The following is an 11936-nucleotide window of genomic DNA, read 5'->3' on the forward strand; positions in this document are numbered from 1 at the left end:
TTTGGCTTTCCCACGTTCATAGAGCTCCACAGCACTTCGTCTTTATCACGGAGCACGCCACACACACACACACACACACACTCATACAAACACTTGCGCACGCACACACACACACACACACATTTAATCAGCCTCAGAGCTGCATTTCCTGTCAGTGTGCAACAAAATAATCACACGTTCAGACCTAATCGCAAAATATCACAACAGACAAAAGTGGAAATTATCCTATCCGGTGGTGCATTTGTCCTTTTTCTTTCCTTTTTTTTTTTTTTTGGTTTTACTAAACCCAGTGGATTGGGGGTAGGGAAAAAAAAAGGCACTGGAGAAAGAAAACCATGAACGTACGTGCTAGGGCCTAGGGGCAGTGCACACCCCTCTATCGCTTCCCTCATCAAGCATGGATTCTAATCAGGGCTGGGGAGATATAAGACGCTCAGTCATTAAATAAATTAACTCTGCCACTCCATGCTCTCCTTCAGCACCCGCGAGAGGCCCGCCGTGCTCTGCATACTTACAGAGGCTCCGAGCATCACGCACCTCACCTTCACGCCACAGCCTAGCAGGCCTGCCAGCACACACACTCACACACACTCACACACACACACAGGTTAAGAACTAATCTTGAATATTTAGAGAAGGAGAGGAACCACACCTCCTGTCTTGCAACAACTGATGTTCACATTCACGAGAAAAGCTTTTACGTAATTGCATTAAAAGACCAAAAACAACCCTGGGGACATTTCCCACAAAGAGTACAGGTATGTCCCACAATTTTGCTTTGCGAAATCAAAGCACGAGTGATAAATAACCTCTGAAGACCAATTCTGATTCACAGGCTCGGTGAGACAGCGTAGACATGAGTTTTCTCAGGATCTGTGCAGTGTGCTGCCATTCATCAAGAGGAAGCAAGTGCAGTGACGAACAGTAAGAGAGCTCAGTGTCGGCTCGGATCACTGACACAAACAATCAAAGCTGACACAGTCTTCGTATAGCACCTGTCACTCCAGCAACACAAATAGATCAATATGAGGGGAGCTCATTCACTGTTTAAAACTCATATCCGTGCACCCACATCATCTTCCAGAGCACCGTGACGTAAAAAGTGCATGCTTAATACATATCAATCACCCTGACAGAGGAAATGCTTATTTGAGGAGCCAACGTGAGGCAAACGCGCCGTGTCAGCAGAATGTCCGTTGTCAAAACTTGCCATTTGAATTTTCAACCATATTGTGTGGAGACAAATGTCCTTAGAAATCCCTTACATTGCAATTTATATCATTTTAATGCGCACTTTAATTCTCCATTACTTAGAGAGGAAGTACCTGGGAGGGTGGAAGCACATTAGAGAAAGTAAGAAATGAACAGAAGGGTCTGGGGATCTCTCTAGCAGACACAATTAAATATTCATGTGTCTCCTCCTAGGACACAACAGATACAGATCATTATCATGGCAACAGCACACCACCATTTTGTTCACACGTTTGGCTCCGAATCAATGTGTGCGTATAAAATTCCACATGAGAAGAAGACACCTTCAGAACATCAGTATTTGTTATTAAAATTACTTTTTCAAGTGCAAATTATCACTTCAAATCATCCTGCATGGGTTCTAAAATATACATATATATGTATATATAATTATCAGTGTGATATTCAGACTATTAATTACTCCACTTTAAATGATGAGCAGTGTGGGATAGACTGTACACAGGTATGTGTGTGTGTCTCTTTAAGCCACATGGGACAATACACTGGCTCACAATGTTAGTGAATCATTCCAAAATTCATTACAAGCGCTCAGTCCTTTCCTGCCTCCTGCTTGAGGAAAAAAGCAAGAGAAGAATAGCAGTAATGTACTCTGGATGACCTCCACTTTCTAAAGAGAGGAGAAACCAGCCCTTTTTTTTTTCGCTTTTCAATCCCCATCAAAGAGGAGCAAAAAGGAGGGACAGCATTCCCTTGCTCGCCGTCATTAATCATAGCTTTCTGGGAGCAAGCGCATATTAATTTCTGTCATCCCAAACATCATTTGGTATTGTTATGCCACGGCTTAGTCCTCATTCACCAGCAGACGCCGGCCGTTCCTCCTGGTTTGAGGGAAGACAGGGCCTGTGTGGCTGTGTTTCAGAGCAAGAGGCCTTTATCCCTGGGGCTCTGACACCAATTAAGCCATTTCACCGAGAGAGGAAAACAGGGCCCGCCGTTTCACTGTAACATGAGCCAGCACCTAGCTGCTGGCCCCTCGCCATCTTTCCATTACTTCAGCCACAAAAATGAACTTCAAGGACTTAAGAAAATAAAAAAGATGGTAGCAAATGGACATACTTTACTGGCTGCTGGCTAAATTACAAAGGGGGGAATTTTCAGGTGTTTTGCACTGATCACCAGCGGTAGCAATCCAGTTCTCTGTCATAAGCTCCACCAACAAGAATATCTAAAATTATTATAAATATAGATTTAAATTCACAGAGAATATCAAAACAATGTGATAGTATTTTGCCACAACTGATAAGAGAAATGCTCAGTCTGCAGTTCCCTTCGCAGCTTCTTTTCCCCCTCATGGTTGCCTATTGGCAGGCAGCAGAGTGGAGCTTGTCTTAGGGCTAAAGCAGAATAATGCAAGGTTTGTTATGAATTAAATATTAGAAATCTTAACACAGCAGCCAATAAGAATTATTTGCCTTATTAAAGCAGCAGAAGACGCTGATTAAAATTTCATTGCATTGCAGTCTTTTTCCCATTTCTGCCTTCAATATATCATTCTAATGTATGAAACATGTGGAACAATGGCATATGGAACAATGGGAAGAGGGGCTTCATTTTCAAGCTTGCAAATGAGGAAAAGACAGCAAGGATTTCTTTTTTTCTGGTTTTTGGAAAACAATCTTGTGTAAAAGAAAAGAAAGGTGACAACACCGCATAATGCTGTTTTTGTCAGGTAACAAGGCACAGACTGCTACGGTGCCAACATATTACAAGTGAGATTTAAAATATGTGCATTTACTGACTGCGACCTCTTACTCCTTCATCACTTTGTGAACCGAAATCCATCACCTGTAGGAGTTAACGCCTCCACACACACCACAGAACAGTGTAAAATACAGACATTTAACTGCCTGCCAAAAATGTAGGTATATATATCAAAAAGATTTAATAGAGAAAAGGTTTGCAGAAGCAATAAGAGTGACAAAAGCAGGATTGTTTTCAGTGTTCTTGCATTCACAGATGATAGGTCATTTAGTTGTCCACATGTAATGTGTACAGAGTAAATGAACATTATGGTGTCTATTGTCCCATGAGGAAAACTCTTCCCTGAAACACTAGAGCTAATGAAATAGGGACCTATAAATAGCAGAGTCATTACTGAGAGAGGACTTGCTTTGCACCAGTCTTTCACTCTAACCCTTTTTACACTAATAACCGGCTCTATGGCATTACATAGACTCGGCCATCGAGTGACACGGTAATGAACATCATGACACAGGAGACTCAGGGAAGAGTTTAAAAAAAACTCAGTTTTTTTTTTTTTTTTGCTGTAAATAAGTCAGTTATAGCTGAAAGCTGAGAGTGTGTGCACACGGCACTAACCCTCACCTTAACCCTATCAAACATAAATACACACTAACGCCTTTATTCTGCAACAACATTAAAAGTGCATTAAAAGTTACTTTTGTTTTTTGCAACTGCGTGTTAGCGCATGTTGATGACTTCTTATTTTTCCTGATGACATAAATGACTACAGAGGCACAATGTTTTTTTTTTTCTTTTTGTAATTCTACCCCATAAGATGAAAAGTATGAAAGAGTAAAAGTGTGTGTCGTTGGCATTTATTTAAGCAGTGAAAACTCTTTTAAAATAAAAATAAAAAACTTGGTTTAATTATGTCTGGCAGGTCAAAGGTCTTTTACTGTTTTGACAAGAATGAAGTGATGCATTCAAATAAATCCTTGCTAACTTCTGCCAACAAGACAAAAAGTTGTATCATTCACATCCCTATTAGCATAATTTCTTCAAATGGACAGAAAAGTCTGATGGATTTCTGCTGGGGGTCATAGGTTGAACTAGCTCCTCTCACTGTCTCACTGCTTCAGGTTTAGATTTTCACAGATGCCTCAAAAAGCAAAGAGGGCTCCAACAGCCACGCTCCTACTGCTGTAAACTAATTTCAATCAATCCTTCCTTTTTGCATCCCAAGCAGCCTCTGCTGGCTGCCACCGCCTGAAGATAACTATTTCACCACCTCTGTCATGCCTAATTAACAACTCAGATGTACAATTCAGAAATTTCGCAATTAACCTACTAAAATATTGTTGGAGGATGCTAATTGTTATGCCAGTTGCCATAAAGACTCATTTGCATAACGTATGTGCAAAAAACAATTATGAGCTGTTGATCGCGCAGGAGCCTGCAGAAAACGCTTGGAGCGATGGAGGGGGAGCGAGGGAGACATTTGCAAGATGGGTGCTCGTGTGTGTGCAGATGGAGGGACAGCACTGAATCATGGTGCAAAAAACCAGATTTGAGGAGCCGTGCGTGCAGACACCAGGCACCACCGGTGCAGAGGCATCTATCTCCACAGCACAAAAGCATTTTCCCTTCCAAATGAAACTGATATGTATACTCCTGTTTTTTTCCCTTCCTTTCCCCTTTGTCTGGCTCTCCTCCTTTTCATCTTTGCTGATGGGGAAATGGAGGGTATTTGGGAGCTACTTAGATAATAGCCACATCTTCCCCGGTCCCCCTCGTGCTTTAGAGGAGGAAGCACTAGTGGCCCTGCCATTGAGCCAGTTAGGAACCCAGCTGTGCGCGAGCTATTCGGCACAACACTATCTAGTCACTGCAGCCGCATCACTGGGGCTCTCTGAGACAAAAAGCAGCCAAAGTCAATTGTCTCTCTTGCTGAATAGCTTTCTGTTCTCTGTCATGCATTTACTGGAGCTGTTTTCAGCATGAAGAAAACCCATAAGGTAGGAAAAAGTGTAATTAAATAAATTTTTGTTCTCTGGCTTGTAAGACGGATTCTTTTATTTTAGCTGCAGCTGCTATAATAATAATAATAATAATAATAATAATAATAATAATAATAATAATAATAATAATGATAATAATAATTCATTTGTATTAATAATAATAATAATAATAATAACCTAATTGGAACGAGAAGGGTCATTAACTTTGTCAGGAAACATTGAAATTAATGTTCCCTGTAGATTTCAGAAATGCTTACCTCCTCAGCCCTAACTCTATTTACTCCAGGTAATGCTTTTAGTCAGCCTTGCATGTGGTTAATTACAAGCTCATCCTGAACTGTATTTAATTAAAACAGCCTATCCTAGCTGAACATTACATATATCGTGGGCAAACCAATAAACATACATGAAAGCATGTTTAGCGGTTCTCAGAAGCCAAATCAAACATGTGCAACAAAACACTGACATTGGCTCGGACTGTGAGTGCAGTCCCTCCCTAATCCACTGCTATAAACACTAGGTCGGAGCATTTATCAGCCTGAATCTGCCACATTCTCTCTCTCTCTCCCTCCCCTACCTCTCCAGACCTCCTGTTTCTGAACCTGATGAGTCAAAGGTCAGGAAAACAACAAGTCAATACGCAGCCAAAAGAAGCGCCATGCAGCTGAGAGAGCTGTGGAGAGGGCTAAGCCTCTCTGTGGCACTCCGTGATTTAGCCTGTAATAGTTTTCTGTAATCTCTTTCTATTGATTAAACCTCACATCAAAGAGGAGTCTTGCTACAGAACCTCTCTTTTCCTGGTCAGAAATACCATATGGAGGTAATCTTTCACCTTTGTTATTCTTGCCGCTCCCGCTGCTGCTGCTGTGAGCCTCTCTTCCAAGCATGAGAGCAAGACAAGGGAGTAGCCAGCAGGATAAAACAAACCCAGCTCAGAGGAATAACTGCTAAACTCATCTGAATCGCAGGCAATTTTCACTCAATGCGTTCATTGTCTTCTCATACAGCCCACAGGGGAAAAAGGTACATCGTGAATGTATCCTTTGTCCGGAAACCGTTAGAAACATGCTGGAATAAAACATTTTAATTGCCATTTTTATGTATGTACCAAAAGAAAAACATCACACACTGAAGGACAAAGAACACCACTTGCCAACCGAATCTCACGTTTAGCTTATCTAAATGCAAAACCAAGAAAATTTGGGGGTAAAAAAAAAAACCCTTCTGCTAAAAACACTCAATTTAGTGACAGGCAAATGACTTCATGCTGCCACTTAATCTCATTTCTTGCATAATGCTCTCTAATTAGCATATCAAAGTGAATTAATACTTCTAGGGCATTAGCAATGCAGAAATACACTGTGGCTCTACAATAACAGTTAGAAGACTGCCAGAAACTTCTAAACACCCTTAAAAGTCTTCAAAATATCTTGCTAATACGAGAAAATGCACTTCTTTACCTCTACTCTATAAAAAAAAAACAAAAGAAAAAAAAGAGCAAGATCGTTTTCACCACTTTGATTCTGTCTCACCACTGAACAATACTTTTAACATAACAACTCCTAAAGCTTTGAAGCCAAACCCTGGACCCGTTATTCATCCGCACACTAGACAATAAGTCTCGCTAACATGATACATGTGCACAGTAATCACCCTGATGATTCTTGGACTGCTTTCAAATTTATTATTAAAAGTCATTTTCAGCCAGCGGTGGATCCCATGGCTAAAAGACAGCGGCCCCTGTGCCATCTGAACGGACATGAAAGGGCCAAGGAAGCCCTGTGAACGATGCTACAGGAGCCAGTGAAAGGCTCACTGTGTGCTGGAAAAACAGGCTGGTCAACAAGGCCACCAGACCAGCTGAGCTCTGTCAATGGCTAAGAGGGGGAGGCTGTGACTCTAAACCACAGGTTAACCATGCACACACACACACACACACACACACACACGCACACACATCACACTCTCTCTCCTCCTCTGTCTCATCTCTTTCCCGGGCACGTACACCCTTTCACACACACACACACACACACGTACATATATTTATTTAATTTTTTCCTCCAGCTTTTCTTTTGCTTTTTCATGCTGCTCCGAGTGGCTTGTTTAAACTTGAGCAGAGCAGAAACATGGAACAGCCGTGCACGTTTCGACAAGCCAAACATCTGATTAAAGTAACTTAACAGAGTAATCCTGACAAATCGGAGCAGCGGGATTTTTAATGTGACACAAGTTTGAAAATAAAATCACTCATTTGATATTTTTTCTACGTTCCACAGATGCAACGATGCTTCTGTACCGGAAAACGCTTTCACATCAAATCAGTGACTGCACACAAAATAAAAGTTGGCATCTTGTGTGTGATGTGTGATCTGCACCCTCTGTTTCTTCATTGTCTAAACTCAACAGGCACACACACACACACACACACACACACACACAGTAGAGCACCTCGGCTAGACTGTGGACCCTCTGCCTGCCTCTGTGGACGCCACCTGTGTTGGGGAAGTTCATAAACTTTTATGATCTCTCCCAAGCCAATTTCCTCATAAACCGTACAAAGGTCACAAATCTGACAAGGCATCGTATTCTTATTTTCTCTTTACTGAAAAATATAAATGCTATTTGGGAAATGTATAGTGACGTACAGTAGATTTAATGTCTGAAGCATCTGCTCGTTGTGCTTCTAGTTTTAAAGACCAGAACAATCACATAAATGTAAGGCATAATAAACGCAGTCTATCTCTAGAAATTAATTAAAATTGTTTAATTCATTTAAGTATTTATAAAGGGATGCACTCTATTATGTGTTCCATAAATATTGGGCGGAAAGTGCAGGAGCAGCACACGGTCTGGGCAATGGTGACTTTTTTAAAAAGCAAAGTTTGAGCTACAAGAAAAGTTCTAAGGCATAAAAACATTAGCTATAATTTCAGCTGTCTCTCATATATACGTGTGTGTGTGTGTGTGTGTGTATATGAGCGCACACACGCTGCATGTTTTCAAGCTTAATCATGGAAATCTGCAGACGTGATGAAAAGCGACAATATGCGACAGAAATATTTATTTTCCAAGTTATTTTTAAAATAATTTCCAACAAGCTGAATCTGCTATTTGTATTTTACTTTTCACTGCCCACATTTGCAGGAAAGGACTCTGCAGCACAGTGACTGACTGAGAGTGTTGGGAGCTGCCTTCATAGGTTGAAAACGTGGCAGTTGTTGTCAGGTTATAAAGCATGAATTCATTGTGATCTCAGCTATGTAGAGCATATGCTACAGGATTTCCCCATCCTGCTCAGTGCCAGGGTAGTCGGGGTGAAAGCTGGAACACACTTTCTGTTTAAAAGCAAGCAACCAGTGCTGGAGAAGATGCTCCTCCAAGAAAAAGAGCATCCCACCCACTAGAGAACAAAAAACAAAACAAAACCCCCCCCCACCTACCTCTACTCTTTCTGTGTGGCACAATGACATATTTAAAAAAGTGACTGATGAATTTGGGCAGAGGTCCCCTGTAACCTGGATGCAGGCTGCCATCGGATCACTGGGAGGTGAAAATGTCTGAGTGCAATGAGGCTCCAATCTTTTTTTTTTCTTTTCTCTTTTTTTTTGTTTTATCTTTGGCATCATATTAGGATATTTTTTACATAAAGATCTTACCTGTCTTTTCTTTGATTTCACAGAGAACGCTGAAGAGTGCTGGTTTCATTCTGTGACAGTTCAGTCCATGTTTCCTGTTTCAGTATAAGACAAGATAAAATACTGAAATAAGTATATCACATGTTAGATATTATCAAGTAGATTATTTAAGATATTTAGTTGAGTTGTCACTGTGCAAAGTTCCAACCCACACGCTTCTCAAAAGTTATCATTTGCAACTGTAAGTAAGAAGCATCAATAAAAATAAAAGTCTCTTTCACATAAGACTAATAATAATAATAAACATATAAATACCCAATGGCCACTCATTTATATCATGAGCCTACTGTTGTGAATTTCATATTTAGTTAGTTTTGCACAAGTGTGAACATTTACTAAAGGGCATGTGTGCACACCAACTTTTTGAACAACACAAGCTCTCTCAGGTTCACACAAGCAGGTTAAATAAAACGCTGTGTGACAACTTTCTCATGTGTTCCAGCAGTAAACACACCTGGGTGTAAGATTATGATTAAAGCCTCTCCAGCCTATTGTTATGCATGAGGGGAGAGTTAAGTTAAACGGGCCACATCTCAATAATGATGCGTTCAGCGTTTTGAGGGGGGGTGGGTTGGGGGGGTCGAAGTTAATAAAACATATAAATCAACCAACTTTGCTTGCGCCTCGTCCAGACTTTGATCAGTTATGGTCATTATTTGATGGAGAATGTCACCAATGTCTTGTTTTCGTCCGTCTCCGTCTGTCCCATCGTGTCCATGTGGAGGCGGCAGTGCCATGCCTCCTTGTACCGAGTGGCCGGCCAGACTGACACCGCCGATCGACTGCATGATCCGGGCTTGATCGTCCATAGTAGCCGCTAAAGAGTCTGTGCACTGAGCCACACAAATTGAAAAACTCATATACGAAATCGGCTACAACATGTGCCGCAAGGCAAGAGGGGGATGCAGGGATGTGTGATTCTTCGGCGAACACACACGTTTCTATTTTTTTTTCTTTTAAAAATGCCTTGCAGTGATGTTTCAGCCTAAATCTTGTGTCCCAAGTTCTCGCTGTCCTCTCGCTTTTTTACGCGCGGTCCAAAGTGCCAAAACGCGTTTCTGTGTTTGTAGAAAAATGCATAAATCTTCTTTTCTTCTTAACACTTCTTTGTCAAAATTGACGGTCCATCGTATCCCGCACGAATCCTCATGCCAATCTGTCTTTTCTGTGGGATTTGACGGGTGCTCGAGACAGAAACGCTCCTTGGTGATCTCTCATTTATTAGCGCTCTTCATGGGATTCCCGGCGCATTTCCTCTCCAAAAAAAAAAAAAAAAAATGTCCAAATCCTCCTCGTGAAGCGCCGGCAACAAAAATATCCAATGTGGAAACGTGTAAACAAATAAAAAAATCTTGCAGGTGTTGCCAACTATAAATGTGCAGAAATGATTCCCGCGACAACAGGCAGCATTACAAAAAAATACACAATCTGCGGCATAAGGTGTCCAAATGTGACTGTAAAAAAATATGAAATGTACAAAAAAAAAAGTTGGGAGATTTTCTGTTTAGAAAAAAAAAATCAACCACGAGAAGAAATTAATGAGGACACAGCGCTGTATAAAGGCGATGCGCAAAAAATATCTTGCCCTGCTGAAATTTATGAGCTCCAGCCTCTGCCTGTGTGTGTTTTATGTTGTTTGATGGCAGCGGTAGTGAGCGATTGACAGTGTGCCAATGCCACTCACTCAGTGCAGACGTGTCAGAGCAGGGAACAGGGGTAGAAAAAAAAAAATAAAAAATACAAAATACGAAATGAAAATGCACGCTCCGCCCTGCAGAGGAGGGGTCTATATTCTTGTCACTTCTCGCCTGAACACCGAAAAACAAAATGTTAAGAGCTAGTACTTAGGATGGTGATTATAATGATGAAAGCACGGCTCAGTCCCCTCTCTTTTCTTGCAGCAGCAGCGGCAGCAGCAGGGTATCCTCGTTTCCTCACGCGTGCACGTGCAGCTATGTGCATATTCTCTACCAATAACAAAGATTTAGCCCCGCATCAACACAGGCTAATACATAATGAGAGTTTTTATACAGTTTGATGTAGAACTGCATAGTCCCTTGTAAGCCTTGGTTCAAGCCAGGCAAGCAGTAGACATGTTTATATTATTGGAAAGTAAAGCTCCTCGACCAATCCCGAGCCAGAGTGACGAAGACTGACGATCCGCGTGTCCAATTACTGGCAGATGCATGATGCCGAAAGCCCACCCACTCCATCCCTCCATCTTCACACCGCTCGCACAAAAGGATGGGAACTTCTGATTGGCCGTTGCTACGAGTGACATCCATTGCACAAGCAGGCGGCGCTGCTCGGTGCTCCTCCGCAGTTGCTATGGCAGCAGACAAGTTGTTGAGCTGGATGCAAGGCAGCAAATACAACTGTGCACCGCCACGATGGCCATCCAGATCATGGATTTATAAAGAGCAGGAAGAAATAGAGGTTTACATTCATCGTTAGGGGGAGGGAGGGAGGGAGGGAGGGGAGGTGCATTTCATGATAAACATAGTAAAGAGTGGAGACTGGTTCGGTTTTCCTACACTGGAGTTTAAGAGGGGGATTGTGCAATGCAAGGCCTTGATGCTGAACTTTGGACAGAAGGTGTTTGTTTGAGTTGAGCTTAATGATGAATAAAGTCAACATCAGCGGTATACTATTCAACAATGCTGCTGCTCCATGTACACCACTGTTTGCTGATATATTATACCGGCATTAATAAAATTCACTGTGCGTGATGTCACTTCTCCCAAAATAAGACATCAGAGACAACAGCAAATGTGCAAAAGCATTTTTTGGGAGATCTTGTGTACTTCAAAATGTTTCTCTGCCTAAAATTCCATTTGAAGAAATGTGCAATGGTCAGCACTATGTCTGGAAAATCTAGCTCTCTGTCCTCACTTTCCAATTTTTTGTTTTTAATTTCAGTCTCGTTCCTCCCCTTTTTTGTATGCTGACGAGCCAAGCAGAGATGGAAGTCCTGACAAACTTCATCCTCATGGGCCGCATTTTATTCTGAGGAAGCTCATCTGCTGAGGGAACAAACGCCTTCAGTGTTTTTGAGGTCACTAATAGCGGTGGGCACTTCAATTTGTCTGTGGAAATTCTAAATTCTGTCGTTGGCGGTAGATTTATTCAGTCTGTCGGTTATTGTTGTGCACACAAAATGTTTCCAACACAGATGTTTTCACTTTTAAAGGCACCGTGTAACATTTTTAGTCTAAAGTCTAAATGGCTTCTGTTACAGTCTGTCATCAGACAGACAGACCATCACTGG

General features: G+C 41.6%; 1 protein-coding gene across 6 annotated transcripts in view; it reads right to left on the bottom strand.

Moving 5' to 3' along the window:
* pbx3b (pre-B-cell leukemia homeobox 3b) overlaps nucleotides 1-9852 on the bottom strand; it is a 57009-nt gene extending 47157 nt beyond the window's left edge. For all 6 annotated transcript variants that reach the window (XM_070833348.1, XM_070833347.1, XM_070833352.1 and 3 more), the window contains exons 1-2: nucleotides 9281-9852; nucleotides 8630-8703 (exon numbers count right to left, since the gene is read on the bottom strand). In XM_070833348.1, the coding sequence (XP_070689449.1) occupies nucleotides 8630-8703; nucleotides 9281-9528 (322 nt within the window). In that variant the 5' untranslated portion in view covers nucleotides 9529-9852. The remainder of the gene's footprint in view (nucleotides 1-8629; nucleotides 8704-9280) is intronic.
* Nucleotides 9853-11936: the final 2084 nt, after the last annotated feature.

Source organism: Pempheris klunzingeri, chromosome 7, assembly GCF_042242105.1.
Source record: "Pempheris klunzingeri isolate RE-2024b chromosome 7, fPemKlu1.hap1, whole genome shotgun sequence".
Taxonomy (NCBI): domain Eukaryota; kingdom Metazoa; phylum Chordata; class Actinopteri; order Acropomatiformes; family Pempheridae; genus Pempheris; species Pempheris klunzingeri.